The 14,617-nt window shown below is 47.1% G+C and overlaps 1 protein-coding gene across 1 annotated transcript; it reads left to right on the top strand.

The window, feature by feature from the left end:
- The first annotated feature begins 13,063 nt into the window (after positions 1-13,063).
- AVPR2 (arginine vasopressin receptor 2) lies at positions 13,064-14,613 on the top strand. Its single transcript, XM_081564552.1, has 3 exons — positions 13,064-13,088; positions 13,366-14,247; positions 14,408-14,613. Exons 1-3 carry the CDS (start codon positions 13,064-13,066, stop codon positions 14,611-14,613), a joined length of 1,113 nt encoding a protein of 370 aa, XP_081420678.1.
- Positions 14,614-14,617: the final 4 nt, after the last annotated feature.

Genomic DNA, 14,617 nt, shown 5'->3' on the forward strand with positions numbered 1-14,617 from the left:
ATGAAAACTGGGGAGCGTGCGTCCTTTTGAATTATGGTTTGCTTAGGGTATAGGGCATAAGTATTATTTATTATACTCCCTACCGTCCTATTACATACAATATCTGGCATTCAGTTTTTTTTAAAGATGCATGTGGAAAAGCAAGGAAATAGGATCCATCATCAAAAGAAAAGAATCAATGAAACAAGACTCATAGATGGCCTAGAGGTTATAATTACCAGATAGAGACTTTAACATAATAATGCATTTATCATAATTCCAATACTCCCTAGGCACTTCATAGTCAAACTGCTAAAAAACAAAATTTCTTTTAAACCTTGAAAGCAGTCAGAGAAGAAAAGACATGCTACATCCAGAGGAATACTAAGAATGACAGCAAACTCCTAATCTAAAAACAAATGGAGGCCATAGAGTAATGAAACAACACCTTCCAGGACATGGAAGCAGCCTAGATGTCCATCAGCAGACGAATGGATAAGGAAGCTGTGGTAGATATACACAATGGAATATTACTCAGCCATTAAAAAGAATATATTTGAATCAGTTCTAATGAGGTGGATGAAACTGGAGCCTATTATACAGAGTGAAGTAAGCCAGAAAGAAAAACACCAATACAGTATACTAACACATATATATGGTATTTAGTTAATCGGTAAAGATAACCCTGTATGCGAGACAGCAAAAGAGACACAGATAAACAGAACAGTATTATGGACTCTATGGGAGAGGGCGAGGGCAAGAGGATATGAGAGAATGGCATTGAAGCATGTAAATTATCATATGTGAAATGAATCGCCAGTCCAGGTTCGATGCATGATACAGGGTGCTCGGGGCTGGTGCACCGGGATAACCCAGAGGGCTGGGATGGGGAGGGAGGTTCTGGAAGGGGAAAACATGTATACCCATGGTGGATTCATGTCAATCTATGGCGAAACAAATGCAATATTGTAAAGTTAAAAAATAGATAAACAAACTAATTTAAAAAAAAAAGAAAGAAACAACACCTTCAAATGCTAGGGGAAAAAGAAAAAAATTTAATCTGGAATTCTATATCCAGCGAATATACCCTACAAAAATTAAGACAAAATAGAGTTGCATCCCCAGATGGAAGATAAATTATATCAGACTGAAGAAAGGAATGAAAAAGATCAAAAAGAGTTAAAATATGACTATTTACTCCTTGAAGTAAAAATAATAACAATGGAATATAGAGTTATCTTTTGCTATGTTGTGTGTGAAAATAATTATATAACAACCAGAACACAAAAGTTAGGACTGAAGGAATTGGAATACTGTTGTAACAGTCTTAAATTGTTTATAAAGTAGTAGAATATTTTTTTGAGGGTAGAGTGTGCTAAACCAAAGAAACAAATGGTAGTCTCTAGAGCAACAATTTTTAAAATAACACCAAAGATTTAGAACTTCCAAGTCAATAAAGAAGATGAAATACTGACAAAATCCAGTTTGTCCTCTCCCCCTGAAGGGGGAGAAAAGGAGAAAAAGAAGAAAAAAGGATGGAACGAATAGAAATCAAACATTGAGATGATCGACCCAAAGGTATCAATAATGTTAGTAAAATATCAATGGACCAAATGGACTAAAACTATTCCTGTTACTGCTGTTGCGTTACAAATCACTCCAAAATTTAGTGTTTCTGTTTTTTGAATTAATTTATTTATTTTAATTGGAGGCTAATTACTTTACAATATTGTAGTGGTTTTTGCCATACATTGACATGAATCAGCCATGGGTGTATATGTGTTCCCCATCCTGAACCCCCCTCCCACCTCCCCCCACTAGTGTTTTTAAATAATTAAAATCATTTTCTTATTGCTCATGGTTTCTGTGAGTCAAGTATGCGGGATAGGCATTCCTCGAAAAGCTAAACATAGGAGGACCATATTATCCAGTGATTCTACAGTTTTTTTGTTTTGTTTTGTTTTTAAGGATTTGAGAAGGGCTCAACCGGGCAGTTCTGACTGAAGGTCTTTCATGAGGTTTTCATCAGACAGTTGCTGGAGCTGCGGCAGCTTAGAGCTGGTCAGGTACCTTTTTTTCCATCTTCATGTCGTCTCAGAGCATGTTCATGTGGTCTCTATGTCAAGGGCTACCTTGGGCCTCTTCATAGCATGGCAGCCTCAGGGCACTTGGACTGATCACGTGGTAGCTAAAGGCTGCATTGCCTTTCCTGATCTAGGCTTGGAAATCAAGCAGCACCATTTTTACCATATCATCTTGATTACAAGTAAGTCACAAGCCTGCCCAGATTATAGGGGGAGGGTTAAATCCCACCTCTTGATGGGAAAATGGAAAAGTTCCAGAAGAGCATGTGGGATGGGAAATATTGTTGAGGCTACCTTTGAAAAACACAATCTGCCACACACACCAGTTAAAAGGCAGGGAGCGTCAGGCTAGAAAAAATAGCTCTGTGCTATTTGCATGCACAAAGACACAGAGAAGTTGCAAGCAAAAGAACAGGAAAAGATACACCATGCAAAACACTGAACATAAAAAAGTCGGTATAGCTACATTAACATCAGATAGAGTAGACTTCACGACAAGGAATATTACCTGAGGTAAAGAGGAATATTTCATAATGGAAAAAGGACAAATCATCAAGAAGATATAATCATTTTAAATATGTAAGCACCCAATAACAGAGTTCCCAAGTACATGAAAAAAAATTGACAGCACCAAACTGATCTGAAAATAGACAAATCTAAAAACATAGCTGGAGACTTTCCTATTCCTTTCTCAGTAACTGACAACACAAATAGTAAAAAAAATCGTTAGGCTAAAGAAGATTTGAACAACACTATCAACCAGAGTGACCTAACTGATATTTATGGATGGCTACACCCGACAACAAGAGTATACACATTCTTCTCAAGTACATATGTAACATTCACCCACATAGACAACTTGCTGGGCAATAGAGCAAGCCTCAATAAATCACACAGGATAGAATCACACAAAGCAGGATTTCTGATCGCAAGGAAATTTCTATTTGGAAATGAAAAAAATATATGCTTCTAAGTAACCCATGGATCAAAGGAGAAACCACAAGTTAAAGTAGAAAATATTTGTAATTGAATAAAACTAAAGACATGACATATCATAAATTGGGAATTCAATTAAATAAGTGCTTAGAGGAAAATGTGCAACATTAACTATTTATATTAGAAAAGGAGAAAAGTCCCAAATCAATTTTGTTCTTTCTCTTATGACTTATTTTCTGTACAGGAAGTTTTAAAAATTGTTAAATAGTTGAACTTAATGAATTAAAGTGAAATAATACAGAGAGACAAATGATCTCACTTATACATAGAATCCAAAAAAGGGGAACACGTAGTAACAGAGAATGGTGAGTACTAAAGACTGTGAGCCAGCTGAAATGGGAAGATGTTGGAAAAGGGTACACATTTTCAGTTATAAGTTCAATAAATTCTGGAGACCTAATGTATGGCATGATAGTATACTCTAACTCTGCTAAGAGAATAGATCTCAACGGTTCTCACCACCACCAAAAAAAATTAAAAAATTTAAAAAGGGAACTGATGGGGTGATAAATATATACATCAAAATATCACTCAGTATACCTAAATATATACAATTTCAAGTCAGTGAAACTGGGGGAAAACCTGGAATTTATTTGTATTTTCTTTTATAGATTCTTGTTTTATCTGTGTGTTTGTTTTGCTATAAAGAGGATGGCTTGTCCACAACAAGAGAGAAAAATTCTCTCCCGTGTTTTCTTCTAGGGTTGTTCAGTATCTGACTCTTTGCAATCCCATGGATTAAAGCACGCCAGGCCTCCCTGTCCATCACCAACTCCCGGAGTTTGCTCAAACCCATGTCCATTGAGTCGGTGATGCCATCCAACCATCTCATCCTCGGTGGCCCGCTTCTCCTCCTGCCTTCAATTTTTCCCAGCATCAGGGTCTTTTCTAATGAGTCAGTTCTTCCCATCAGGTGGCCAAAATATTGGAGTTTCACCTTCAGCATCAGTCCTTCCAGTGAATATTCAGGATTGATTTCTGGTAGGATTGACTCGTTTGATCTCCTTGCTGTCACATTCCAACCTCTCCTCTGTCTGGAATTTCTTTTGCTATAAAGTGTGAGGTAGTGACCCAAATAATTTTTTTTCCAGATCACTTTCCAGTTTCCCCAATATCCTTCATTCAATAATTCATCTTTTCCCAACTGATTTATAATACTATCTTTATAATAAATGTATGTATATAAATTATATATAACATTTCATGTAGATATAGTCTTAGGTTTTTAATTTTGTTTCATCGATCTATGTGCATACTATTAAAAAATTCAGAAAGTGAATTTGAAGATCTAATTGGCTTTATAAGGCAATTCATGAATTGGGCAGCATTCCCTCTAGCAATGAGAGTAAATTAAATAAAAATTAGGTAGAAGGGAGAAAATAATAAAGATCAGAAATCAATAAACTAGAAAACAGAAGAATAATATAGTAAATATATGAAACCAAAAGCTGATCTTTGAAAAGATTAATGAAATTGATAAACCTCTAGCCAGTCTGATCAGGAAAAATGGAGACAAGATACAAATGACCAAATATCAAAAACAAAGGAGGGGCCATCAATGCAGATCTTACAAACATTAAAATGATATTAAGGGAAGGTTGTAAAAAACATACGGCAATAATTAGATGAAATGGAGGAATTCTGTGAAATATACAAACTATCAAAGTTCATTAAAGAAGAAATAAATAACCTGACTAACTCTATAATCATTCAAGGAGTTAAGTTTGTAGCAGAAAACATTCTCACAATAAAACCTCCAAGCTTGTATGGCTTTCCTGGCAAATTGTACTAAATGTTATGGAAGAAATAACACCAATTCAACACGAACTCTTCCAGAAAATAGGAGAGAACACTTCCTAACTCAGTTTACAAGGTAAGCATTATCTTTATACCAAAACTGAAAACATTACATGAAGAGCAAACTACAAAGCAGTATCACCCGTGAACACACATGATGTAAAAGTACTAATCAAAATTTTAGCAACTCAGGGAATTCCCTGGCATTCAAGTGGTTAGGACTCATGCTCTCACTGCCAAGGTCCTAGGTTCAATCCCTGGTCAGGGAACTAAGATCTTACAAGCTGTGAGGTGCAACTTTTTTTTTACAATTTAGCAAATCATATCTAGCAATATGTAAAAAGATAACACATCATAACCAAATAAGGTTCCAGTTTGCTTCGACAGCTTAAAATCAGGCAGTGTAATTGACCATATTAACAAGGCAACAATAAAAAAAAGAAAATCACATGATCATCTCAATAGCTGCAAGAAAACATTTGATAAAATTCCACACCCACTCACGATAAAAGCTTTCAGTAAACTAAGAATAGAGGAAAACTGCCTCAGCCTGATAAAGGGTGTCTATGAAAAACCCACAGTTACTGTCATATTTAATGGTGACAGATTGCTTTTCCCTTATGATCAGGAACAAGGCAAGGCTGTCTGCTCTTATCACTTTCACCCTTTGCTGCACTGGAGGCCCTAGCAAGTGCAGTAAGGCACGGAAAAAGAATAAAAGGCATAAAGATCAGAAAAAAAAGAGTAAGAGTGTCTCGATTCAGAAAACACATGATTGCCTATGTAAGAAAAAAATTCTAAGAAATCTGAAAAAACCAATAGAACCAATAAGTGTTTAGCAAAGTTGCAGGATAAACAGTCAATATCCAAAAATCATTAGTGTTTTTATAAACTAACAGCAATCAGAAATTGACATTTAAAACTACCATTTACAATAGCATCAAAAATATGAACACTTAGGGATAACTTAACATATGTGTAAAACCTGTATATCAAAAACGACAAAATATTGCTGAGAGAAATTAAAGAAACTTAAATAAATGGAAAGAAACACCACATTCTTGGGTTGAAAGACTTGTTACTGTTACGATGCCAATTCTCCCCAGATTTATCTACAGATTCAATGTAATAGCAATTAAAATCCTGGCAGGCTTTTTTTATTTTTTGGTAGAAAGAGACAAGCTGATTTTAAAATTTACATGAAAATGCAAATTACCTAGACTAGCCAAAAGGATTTTGAGAAAGAACAAATTTGCAAGATTTATGCTATCTGATTTCAAGACTTACAATAGGGAATTTTCTGGCAGTCCAGGGGTTAGGACTCTGAGCTTTCACCACAGAGGGCACGGGTTCGATCCTTTATCAGGGAAGTAAGATCCCCACAAGCTGTGCGGTACGGTCCAAAAAAATAAATTACTATCACTCTAGAGTAATCAAGATAGCATAGCCTTGGGTTTCCCTAGTGGCTCAGTGGTAGAGTCTGCCTGCCAATGCAGGAGACACGCGTTCAATCCCTGGTCCAGGAGGATCACGCTTGTCTAGGAGCATCTAAACACTTCTGCCACAACTATTGAGCCTGTGGTCTAGAGCCCGGGACCTGCAACTACTGAAGCCCTCACACGCTAGAGCCCATGCTCCCCAACTAGAGAAATGACCACGTTGAGAAGACTGTGCACAGCAACTGGAAAATAGCCCCTGTTCTCTGCAACTAGAAGTAAGCCCAAGCAGCAACCAAAACCCAGCACAGCCACACAATAAATAAAGACATACATAATTAAAAAAAAAAAAATAGGCAGTGTAGCCAGCCTTGGTATAAGGTATAAGGATAGGCATAGAAATCAAAGGAACAGAATTGTGAGTCCAGAAAAAATAAGACCTACATGCATATGATCAATTTTCAGGAAAGGTGCAAGGTAATTCAAGACGAAAAGGACAGTCTTCTGAACCACTGATTCTAGCACAAATTTGTATCCCACAGAAAACAAGGAACCCAGACTTTTACCTCATACTATGCACAAGATTTAACTTGAAATGAAACATAGACCTAAATGTAGGAGCTAGAAATATACACCTTCTAGAAGAAATCATAGAATATCTCTGCGACAGTGAATTACTCAAAGACTTTTTGGAGAGGACACAAAAAGACACAAACCATGATAGAAAAAAAAATTGACAAAATTAGACTTTGTCAAACTTAGAAAACCATTTGCCACAGGGTGGGAAAAACTATTTGCAAAACCTTTCTGTTGGAGGACTTGTAACCAAAATACACACAAAATGGGGGAAAAAAATGAGAAAGAAAACTTTTAAAAAGTGCCAAAGATTGGACCAAAGAATTCTATATTCTATATTCTTCACCAAAGAATATAGACAACTGGCAAGTAAGTATATGAAAAGATTCTCACCATCATCAGTCAAAAGAAAATGCAAAATAAAACCTGAATAAAATACCACTAAAATGGTTAAAAGTGAAAGAGGCTAAAGAAAAATGACAGACCGATCATAGCAAGGGCTGGTGAAGATGCAGAGCAAATGGAACTGTGCTTGTGGGAATGCAAACCGATCCGAGGTGTGTAGAAAACAATCTGCTGGTTTCTTATCGAATGAAACCTATTTATCACAGGAGCCGGCTGTCCCAGGGCTAAGGCTGCCCGCTAGAGAAGCTAAAGCATGGAAAGGCTTGCACTCAAGGGTTCAGAGTTGCCTTATTCATGAAAGCCCCAAACTGGAAACGACCTACTTGTCCATCAACCGTTAATGGAATAAGCTGCTTGTGGTCCATCTGGACAACAGAATGCTTCTTAGCAAGAAAGACGAACAAAGTCCTGATACAAACAACATAGAGATGAACTCAAAGGCATCCTGTTGAGTGAAAAAAGCCAGACATGAAATATTGCACATGCTTGGATTCTACATGTAGACAGCTCTAGGGAAGACACAGCTATAGGGATAGGAAAGTGCCAGGCTCCGGGTAGGGGAAGGAGACCGCAAAGAGCCATGAGGAAGCTTTCTGCAGTGATGCAACAGTTCCGTATCATAATTATAACGGTGCTTACACGACTATATTGGACTTCCCTTGTGTCTCCTGCATGGACAGGTGGATTCTTTACCCCTGAGCCACCAGGGAAGCCCTCATGACTTAATGTTTGAAAACTCATCCAGGACTGGAGAGAGCTCAGAGCCTGCAGGGCTCCTAAGCCATCAAGTCCCATTGCCCAGCCTCCACCAAAGTGCAAACGGGGCTTGTCTCACTTTCAAAATCCCTGTTCACTTTCATTCAGACCTCAGGCGAGTGGTCACCCTGTCTTTCTGTTGTCCCAGCACACACTTGCCCAAAAGCACACGCGCATGTTTGGATTCAGGGCATCTGTGTCCTTAGCTTGCCTCCTGGTCCTGCTTCGTCCCTGTCATACCGGTTCACTCGGTTCACTCGCTGGGACATCACGCATTCCTCCTACCGCCAGGCAGGAGGCGAGGTCTGCAACGCCTGCCCCTGGGGGGATGCCCAATTACGGGCTCTCTCTCCATGTCTGGCAAGGACAAAGAATGTCACCTGCAACCCTGCATCTTATCACACACAGAAAATTACTAGATGCAGTCACTTGAGTTGTCTAGCTTTCTTTAGCCAACACTAATCCCCTGGTATTCCCATGACCCAGTTTTAGTTGCAAAAACTCCCATACATTCTGGCTCCTCTCTTACCTGTTGGGGACTGTCCCTCAGAGCTTTCCAAGAGGCTGGTCCCCCAGGATGCAGTCCTCTGAAAGTCTGCCGAATAAAACATACTTCACTTTTCAGGTGTGCATTTTTTCCAGTTGACCCAAGGTATGGCCTCCCCTCAGCTTGGCTCCTGTCTTTCCTTCCCTCACAGTACTTGTCTCCCCTCCCAACCTAAGGAACCTCTGCTCCCCTGGTTTTTCTCCTGGCTTTTTGTCACTCTTTCTTTGTGTCCTGGGCTGGCTCTTCTTTCTTGCTTATGCCTAAAATAGCCTTCCAGGGTCTTCCCCAAGGCCTGAGAAATGCCTTTGGTCTCCATTCCTGCTGGGCTCAAAAATCACTGCAGATGGTGACTGCAGCCATGAAATGAAAAGACGCTTGCACCTTGGAAGAAAAGCTATGACCAACCTAGAAAGCATATTAAAAAGCAGAGACATCACTTTACCAACAAAGGTGCATCTAGCCAAAGCTATGGTTTTTCCAATTGTCACGTATGGATGTGAGAGTTGGACCATAAAAGAAAGCTGAGTGCCAAAGAATGGATGCTTTTGAACTGTGGTGTTGGGGAAGACTCTTGACAGTTCCCTGGAATGCAAGGAGATCCAACCAGTCCATCCTAAAAGAAATCAGTTCTGAATATTCACTGGAAGGACTGATACTGAAGCTCCAATACTCTGGCCACTTGATGCAAAGAGTCAACTCATTGGAAAAGACCTTGATGCTGGGAAAGATTGAAGGCAGGAGGAGACGGGGAGGACAGAGGATGAGATGGTTGGATGGCATTACTGACTCGACGGACATGAGTTTGAGCAGGCTCTGGGAATTGGTGATGGACAGGGAAGCCTGGCATGCCGCAGTCCATTGGGTCGCAAAGAGTCGGACATGAGTGAGCGACTGAAAAACGACCACCATCACCTGTTGCCTGCCTGCATACCGCTTGGCACAGGATGTACTCCCCAGGGAGGATCTGGGTCCTTCCCCCCCAACCTCCTCTCTGACCTCCACCCTGGCACCCAGTACCTGGGGGACAGCCTTCTGTGGCCTTCTGCTCAGACACTGGGCCAGGGGAGCTCAGTGCACGCTCCTTGGCCACACATAGAACCTTTCTGCAAATGCAGGGCAGAGGGGGCTGTGCTGGGGAAGGGGCTTGAGGGGATGGGGAGGGTGTCTACTGAGCTCTGCCCCATGCCTGAGGCCACCTGAGGCTAACTGGTATAGCTCCATGGCTAAGTCTTTCTTGGTGGCTGGGGCAGGGGCCTCCTGGAGCATCTCTCTCTCATAGGTCTCTGCTGCAGGCAGCAGGACTCGGCTCATGTTCTCAAGGGGCACAGCACCTGCATGTGCACCACGGTTCTGGGGGTTGGGGGGGCTCTCAGGGGCCAGGGGAGGTCAGAGTCTCTCTCCAGGCACAGCCACTGGCCTCAGGGTCTCTCTGTGGCTTCCAGAGGTCCCCAGCACTTGCTTCCCTTTACACTCTGGCCTTGGTGTAGACACAAATTCCTCCCCTTGTTTCTTGGAACCTAGAGAAAGCCACAGGGAGGGGCCTTCCCTCTGACTTTCCCTGGACTCTCGACAACAGGAAACAAACACAGGGAGCAGAGATGGTCCCCGGCCCTGTGCCAGCTTGTCACCAGAATCCAGCCCGCGGGGCCCCGTTCGGGTCTGGGCAGAGAACCCCGTAAGGAGGTGATGGAGTTGGCACTTCATCACCAGCCGGCTCAGGTCTCTGCCCATCCTAGAGCTAGGGCTCAACTTTCAGTTGCTGGATTCCCATTTTACAGAGGGGAAAGCTGAGTCACAGAGAGCTGGTCACAGCCTTCCAGAGTCACACAGCGGGGGAGTGGCAATGCAGGTACCTCAGGTTCCCAGGCCGATGGGGGAGTCCTGGAGACTAGGGTCTTGTGAGGCACACGGGGACACAAGGCAAGAAGAAAGACATACTGGGTGGTGATGTTGTTTCAGTCACTAAGCAACACCGTGTCCGACTCTGCCACCCCTCGGACTGCAGCACGCCAGGCTCCTCTACCCCCTACTCTCTCGTGGGGTTTGCTCAAACTCATGTCCATTGAGTCAGTGTGATATGGTGTAGTTTTTCTCAGTGGCTTACAGATTTCCTTTGAAAAATCTGTTCTATAATCTTACCTGGGAACTCCATTTTCTACCCTTTTAGTTGATCTAGACGGCAGCTGAAAAGTTGTTTCTATGCTTCTGGGTTAATAACGCTCATGTGGTTACAGGCAGAAAGTGAGGATGCTCTTCTTGTTAGGGGGTGTGGCTGATGTGTTCAGACGTGTGGCGCTGGTATTCGACAACCAACTTCCAAATAGGAAAAACCATTATAAATACCCATGTGTACTGTGGGGGTGTGGGGCAGAGCATGTGTACAAGCAGTGTGTGTGTGTACTGTGTGCTGTATGAATACTGAACATGATGCGAGTGTGATATGCTGTGTGTGGGTGTGTGGTTTGTGTGCTGTGTGGGTGTGTGCTGTGTGTGGGTGCATGGTATGGGTGTGTGGTGTGGGTATGTGGTGTGGATGTGTGTGGGTGTGGTGTGTGTGTGTGCTGTGTGTGTGTGTGGTGTGGGTGGGTGTGTTCTGTGTGGTGTGTGTGGGTGCGTGGTGTGGATGTGTGTGGGTGTGGTTTGTGTTGTGTGTGTGGGTGTGTGGTGTGGGTGATGTATGTGTGCTGTGTGTGGGTGTGGGTATGTGTGGGTATGCGTGGTTGTATGGTGGAAGTGTGTGCTGTGTGTGGGTGTGGGTATGTGTGGGTGTGTGTGGTTGTATGGTGGAAGTGTGTGCTCTGTGTGGGTGTGTGGTGTGTGTGGCATGTGGTGTGTGCTGTGTGTGACGTGTACGGGTTCATGCTGTGTGCTGTGTGTGGTGTGTAAGGTCGGGTGGGCCCCTGTCCTAATGTCCCCCTACTGGTACTGCCAGAGTCTGGCCAGGAGGAGGAGGCCTGGCCTGGGCTGTACCCGGGCCTGTTCTGGGAGAGGCCGTTTTGGTCTCTAACCTCGCAGGTCAACAGGGAAGACGGACAAACAGGAAGACAGGGCCAACGGCAGCCTGGAGCCAGGCTCCACGCAGCGCACAGGCCATGGCCTGGGGCTGGGCTGGGCTGGCCTGTGCTGAGGGAGGCCGGGCCGGCAGCAAGAGAGGGCTGGCGAGGCAGGGAAATGATGGGCTGGTGGGGAGGGGGTCCTGGAGGCTGAGGAAGCATGAGGAGGGGGAGACGGGATGTGGGGTACAGAGACAGACAGGTAGCTGCGAGGCGGGGGACAGGGTGTCCGGGCTCCCACAGAGCCTCAGGGGAGGGAGCTGGCAGGACCTCACTCCACCGCCTTCCCACCCCTCATCTCCGGCCCTCATCTCCGGGCAGCGTAACTGAGGACGGGAGGGGCCGTCACCGGCTGGGGACAAGCCCTCCCTCTACCTAGTAGGGGCCTCGGGCGCTTTGCCCAGACCCGAAGAGGGGCCAGAGGAGCCTGTCTCAGTGAAGGGGAGTCAGGTTTTGCCACGAGAAAGCTGTGTGGCACTGAGCCAGTGCATCTCTGGTCACAGCTGCCCCACTTTGAAAATAAGACACAGTGAACTTGGGGATGGCCCAGAGCTCCGCAGACCCGACACTGTCATAAGGCGGTGTGTGTGTGGGGGTGTTGGGGGGTAGCCAGGCCCAGCTTAGGAGGGCTTGGGCCCTTTCAGGGGCAGCCTGGAGCCCCGGGGACGGACCTGGGATGGCTCTGGCGGGCCAGGAAGGGAAGCAGAGGCGGCCAGGAGCCTACTTCCCGGTACCAGAGGCCGGGAAGCTCGTGGAGAGGGGGGGAGAAAGTCCCCTCCTGAGCTGGTCACTCCCAGAGGACTGGCTGGGGCGGGGCTGGCCATGGAAAGCCGATCTGAGCTCCAGAGCCACCTTTGCGCCTGCTGCCGCCCAGCTGCCCGGGAGCCTGGGAGTCTGGCCAGGTAAGGGGGACGTAGCAGCCCTCCCACCCTGCCCCCAGCCCTCTAACGGTCCCCTCTCTGGGCCTCTGTCAGGGCAGGAGGTGGGGGGGGGCCTGTATGTCTGCCTCGCTTCTCATGGGCTGCCTGGGTGGGTCTTACGCTGGGTTCATTCATCTGTCTGACGACCCCGGCGCCATCTTCCCCTGCCCGGTCCTGGGCGCCAAGGTCCATGTCTGCCTCAGTGGCCAGACCTCACAAACGTTGATTAGGCTAAGACGTACCCACCAGGGCCCGGCCATGGGAATGAACACACATACACACAGTCACACACACACACACACACACACACACACACACGAGTCTCACACACACAGTCTCACAGGCACACACACAGAGTTGCACGCACAGGCGAGACCCCCCACCCCACCACCCCGGCCAAGGCTCTAAGGACCCTTATCCAGAGACTCTGGGCAGCACGGCTGGCCCCTCGGGTGGGAGGCTGAGCTCACAACCTCATCTCCCCCAGGCGCTCAGGATTCCTGCCCGCTCTGCCATGTTCATGGCGTCCACCACCTCAGGTAAGCTTCCTGTCCCTGGGCACCCCCCACTCAGCCCACCTCCCTCACTGGAAAGAGCCGGCCCTCTGGTTCACCGGGGCCTGGAGCTGCCCTTTCCTCCCCACCACATGAGGTTTGAGGCGGGGCGGGGCGGGGGGTGGTGGACGACGTGTGTTGTGCTGGAAGGCCAGGAGCCGGGAAGGAGGCTGGAGGGAAACAGAGGGCCCAGGTTGACAGTGGCCCGGTGCCCAGCAGAATAGACTCACTGACTTGGCCCTCTGTCCCCACCCCTGCCCAGCTGTACCCTGGCGCCTCTCTCAACCTACCCCAGCAGGCAACCGCAGCGAAGGGGAGCTGTGGGCTGCCAGGGACCCGCTGCTAGCCCAGGCAGAGCTGGCCCTGCTCTCCACCATCTTCGTGGCCGTGGCCCTGAGCAATGGCCTGGTGTTGGGGGCCCTGGTGCGGCGGGGCCGGCGGGGCCACTGGGCGCCCATGCACGTCTTCATTGGCCACCTGTGCCTGGCCGACCTGGCTGTGGCTCTGTTCCAAGTGCTGCCCCAGCTGGCCTGGGATGCCACCGACCGCTTCCGCGGGCCTGATGCCCTGTGCCGGGCGGTCAAGTACCTGCAGATGGTGGGCATGTATGCCTCCTCTTACATGATCCTGGCCATGACGCTGGACCGCCACCGTGCCATCTGCCGCCCCATGCTGGCACACCGCCACGGGGGTGGCACTCACTGGAACCGGCCGGTGTTGCTGGCCTGGGCCTTCTCGCTGCTCCTCAGCCTGCCCCAGCTCTTCATCTTTGCCCAGCGTGACGTGGATGGCAGCGGGGTCCTCGACTGCTGGGCTCGCTTTGCCGAGCCCTGGGGCCTCCGCGCCTACGTCACCTGGATCGCCCTGATGGTGTTTGTGGCGCCTGCCCTGGGTATCGCTGCCTGTCAGGTACTCATCTTCCGGGAGATTCATGCCAGCCTGGGGCCAGGGCCGGCGCCAAGGGCCGGCGGGCCCCGCCGAGGGTGCCAGTTGGGTGGCCCTGCCGAGGGAGCCCGGGTGTCGGCGGCTGTGGCCAAGACCGTGAGGATGACGCTGGTGATCGTCATAGTGTACGTGCTGTGCTGGGCGCCCTTCTTCCTTGTGCAGCTGTGGGCTGCGTGGGACCCAGAGGCACCACGGGAAGGTGCGTGGTGGTCGCTGGGGCTGCGGGGGCCCACCCGATCTTGGTGCACGGGCACCTTCACCCCCCTCCACCCCCCTATCCCAGCCAGCGCGGCCTCCGAGCCTAGGCATGCCGACCTCAAGGCCCCTTCAGCCCCAGCCCCAATTCCCATCCCACACAGGGCCGCCCTTCGTGTTGCTCATGCTGCTGGCCAGCCTCAACAGCTGTACCAACCCCTGGATCTACGCCTCCTTCAGCAGCAGCGTCTCCTCCGAGCTGCGAAGCCTGCTCTGCTGCACCTGGAGGCGTGCCCCGACCAGCACGGGGCCCCAAGAGGAGTCATACACCACAGCCAGCTCCTTCCTGGCCAAGGACATCCCCTCCTGAGAAA

Source organism: Giraffa tippelskirchi, chromosome X (genome assembly GCF_054371585.1).
Source record: "Giraffa tippelskirchi isolate mGirTip1 chromosome X, T2T-mGirTip1v1.2.pri, whole genome shotgun sequence".
Taxonomy (NCBI): domain Eukaryota; kingdom Metazoa; phylum Chordata; class Mammalia; order Artiodactyla; family Giraffidae; genus Giraffa; species Giraffa tippelskirchi.

Excerpts from the sequence above, each read along its gene's own strand:
- AVPR2 (XM_081564552.1), top strand. The coding sequence starts at position 13,064 with ATGTTCATGGCGTCCACCACCTCAG. Across the intron at positions 13,089-13,365 it reads CATGGCGTCCACCACCTCAG|CTGTACCCTGGCGCCTCTCT; the intron begins GTAAGCTTCCTG and ends ACCCCTGCCCAG. Across the intron at positions 14,248-14,407 it reads CCCAGAGGCACCACGGGAAG|GGCCGCCCTTCGTGTTGCTC; the intron begins GTGCGTGGTGGT and ends CATCCCACACAG.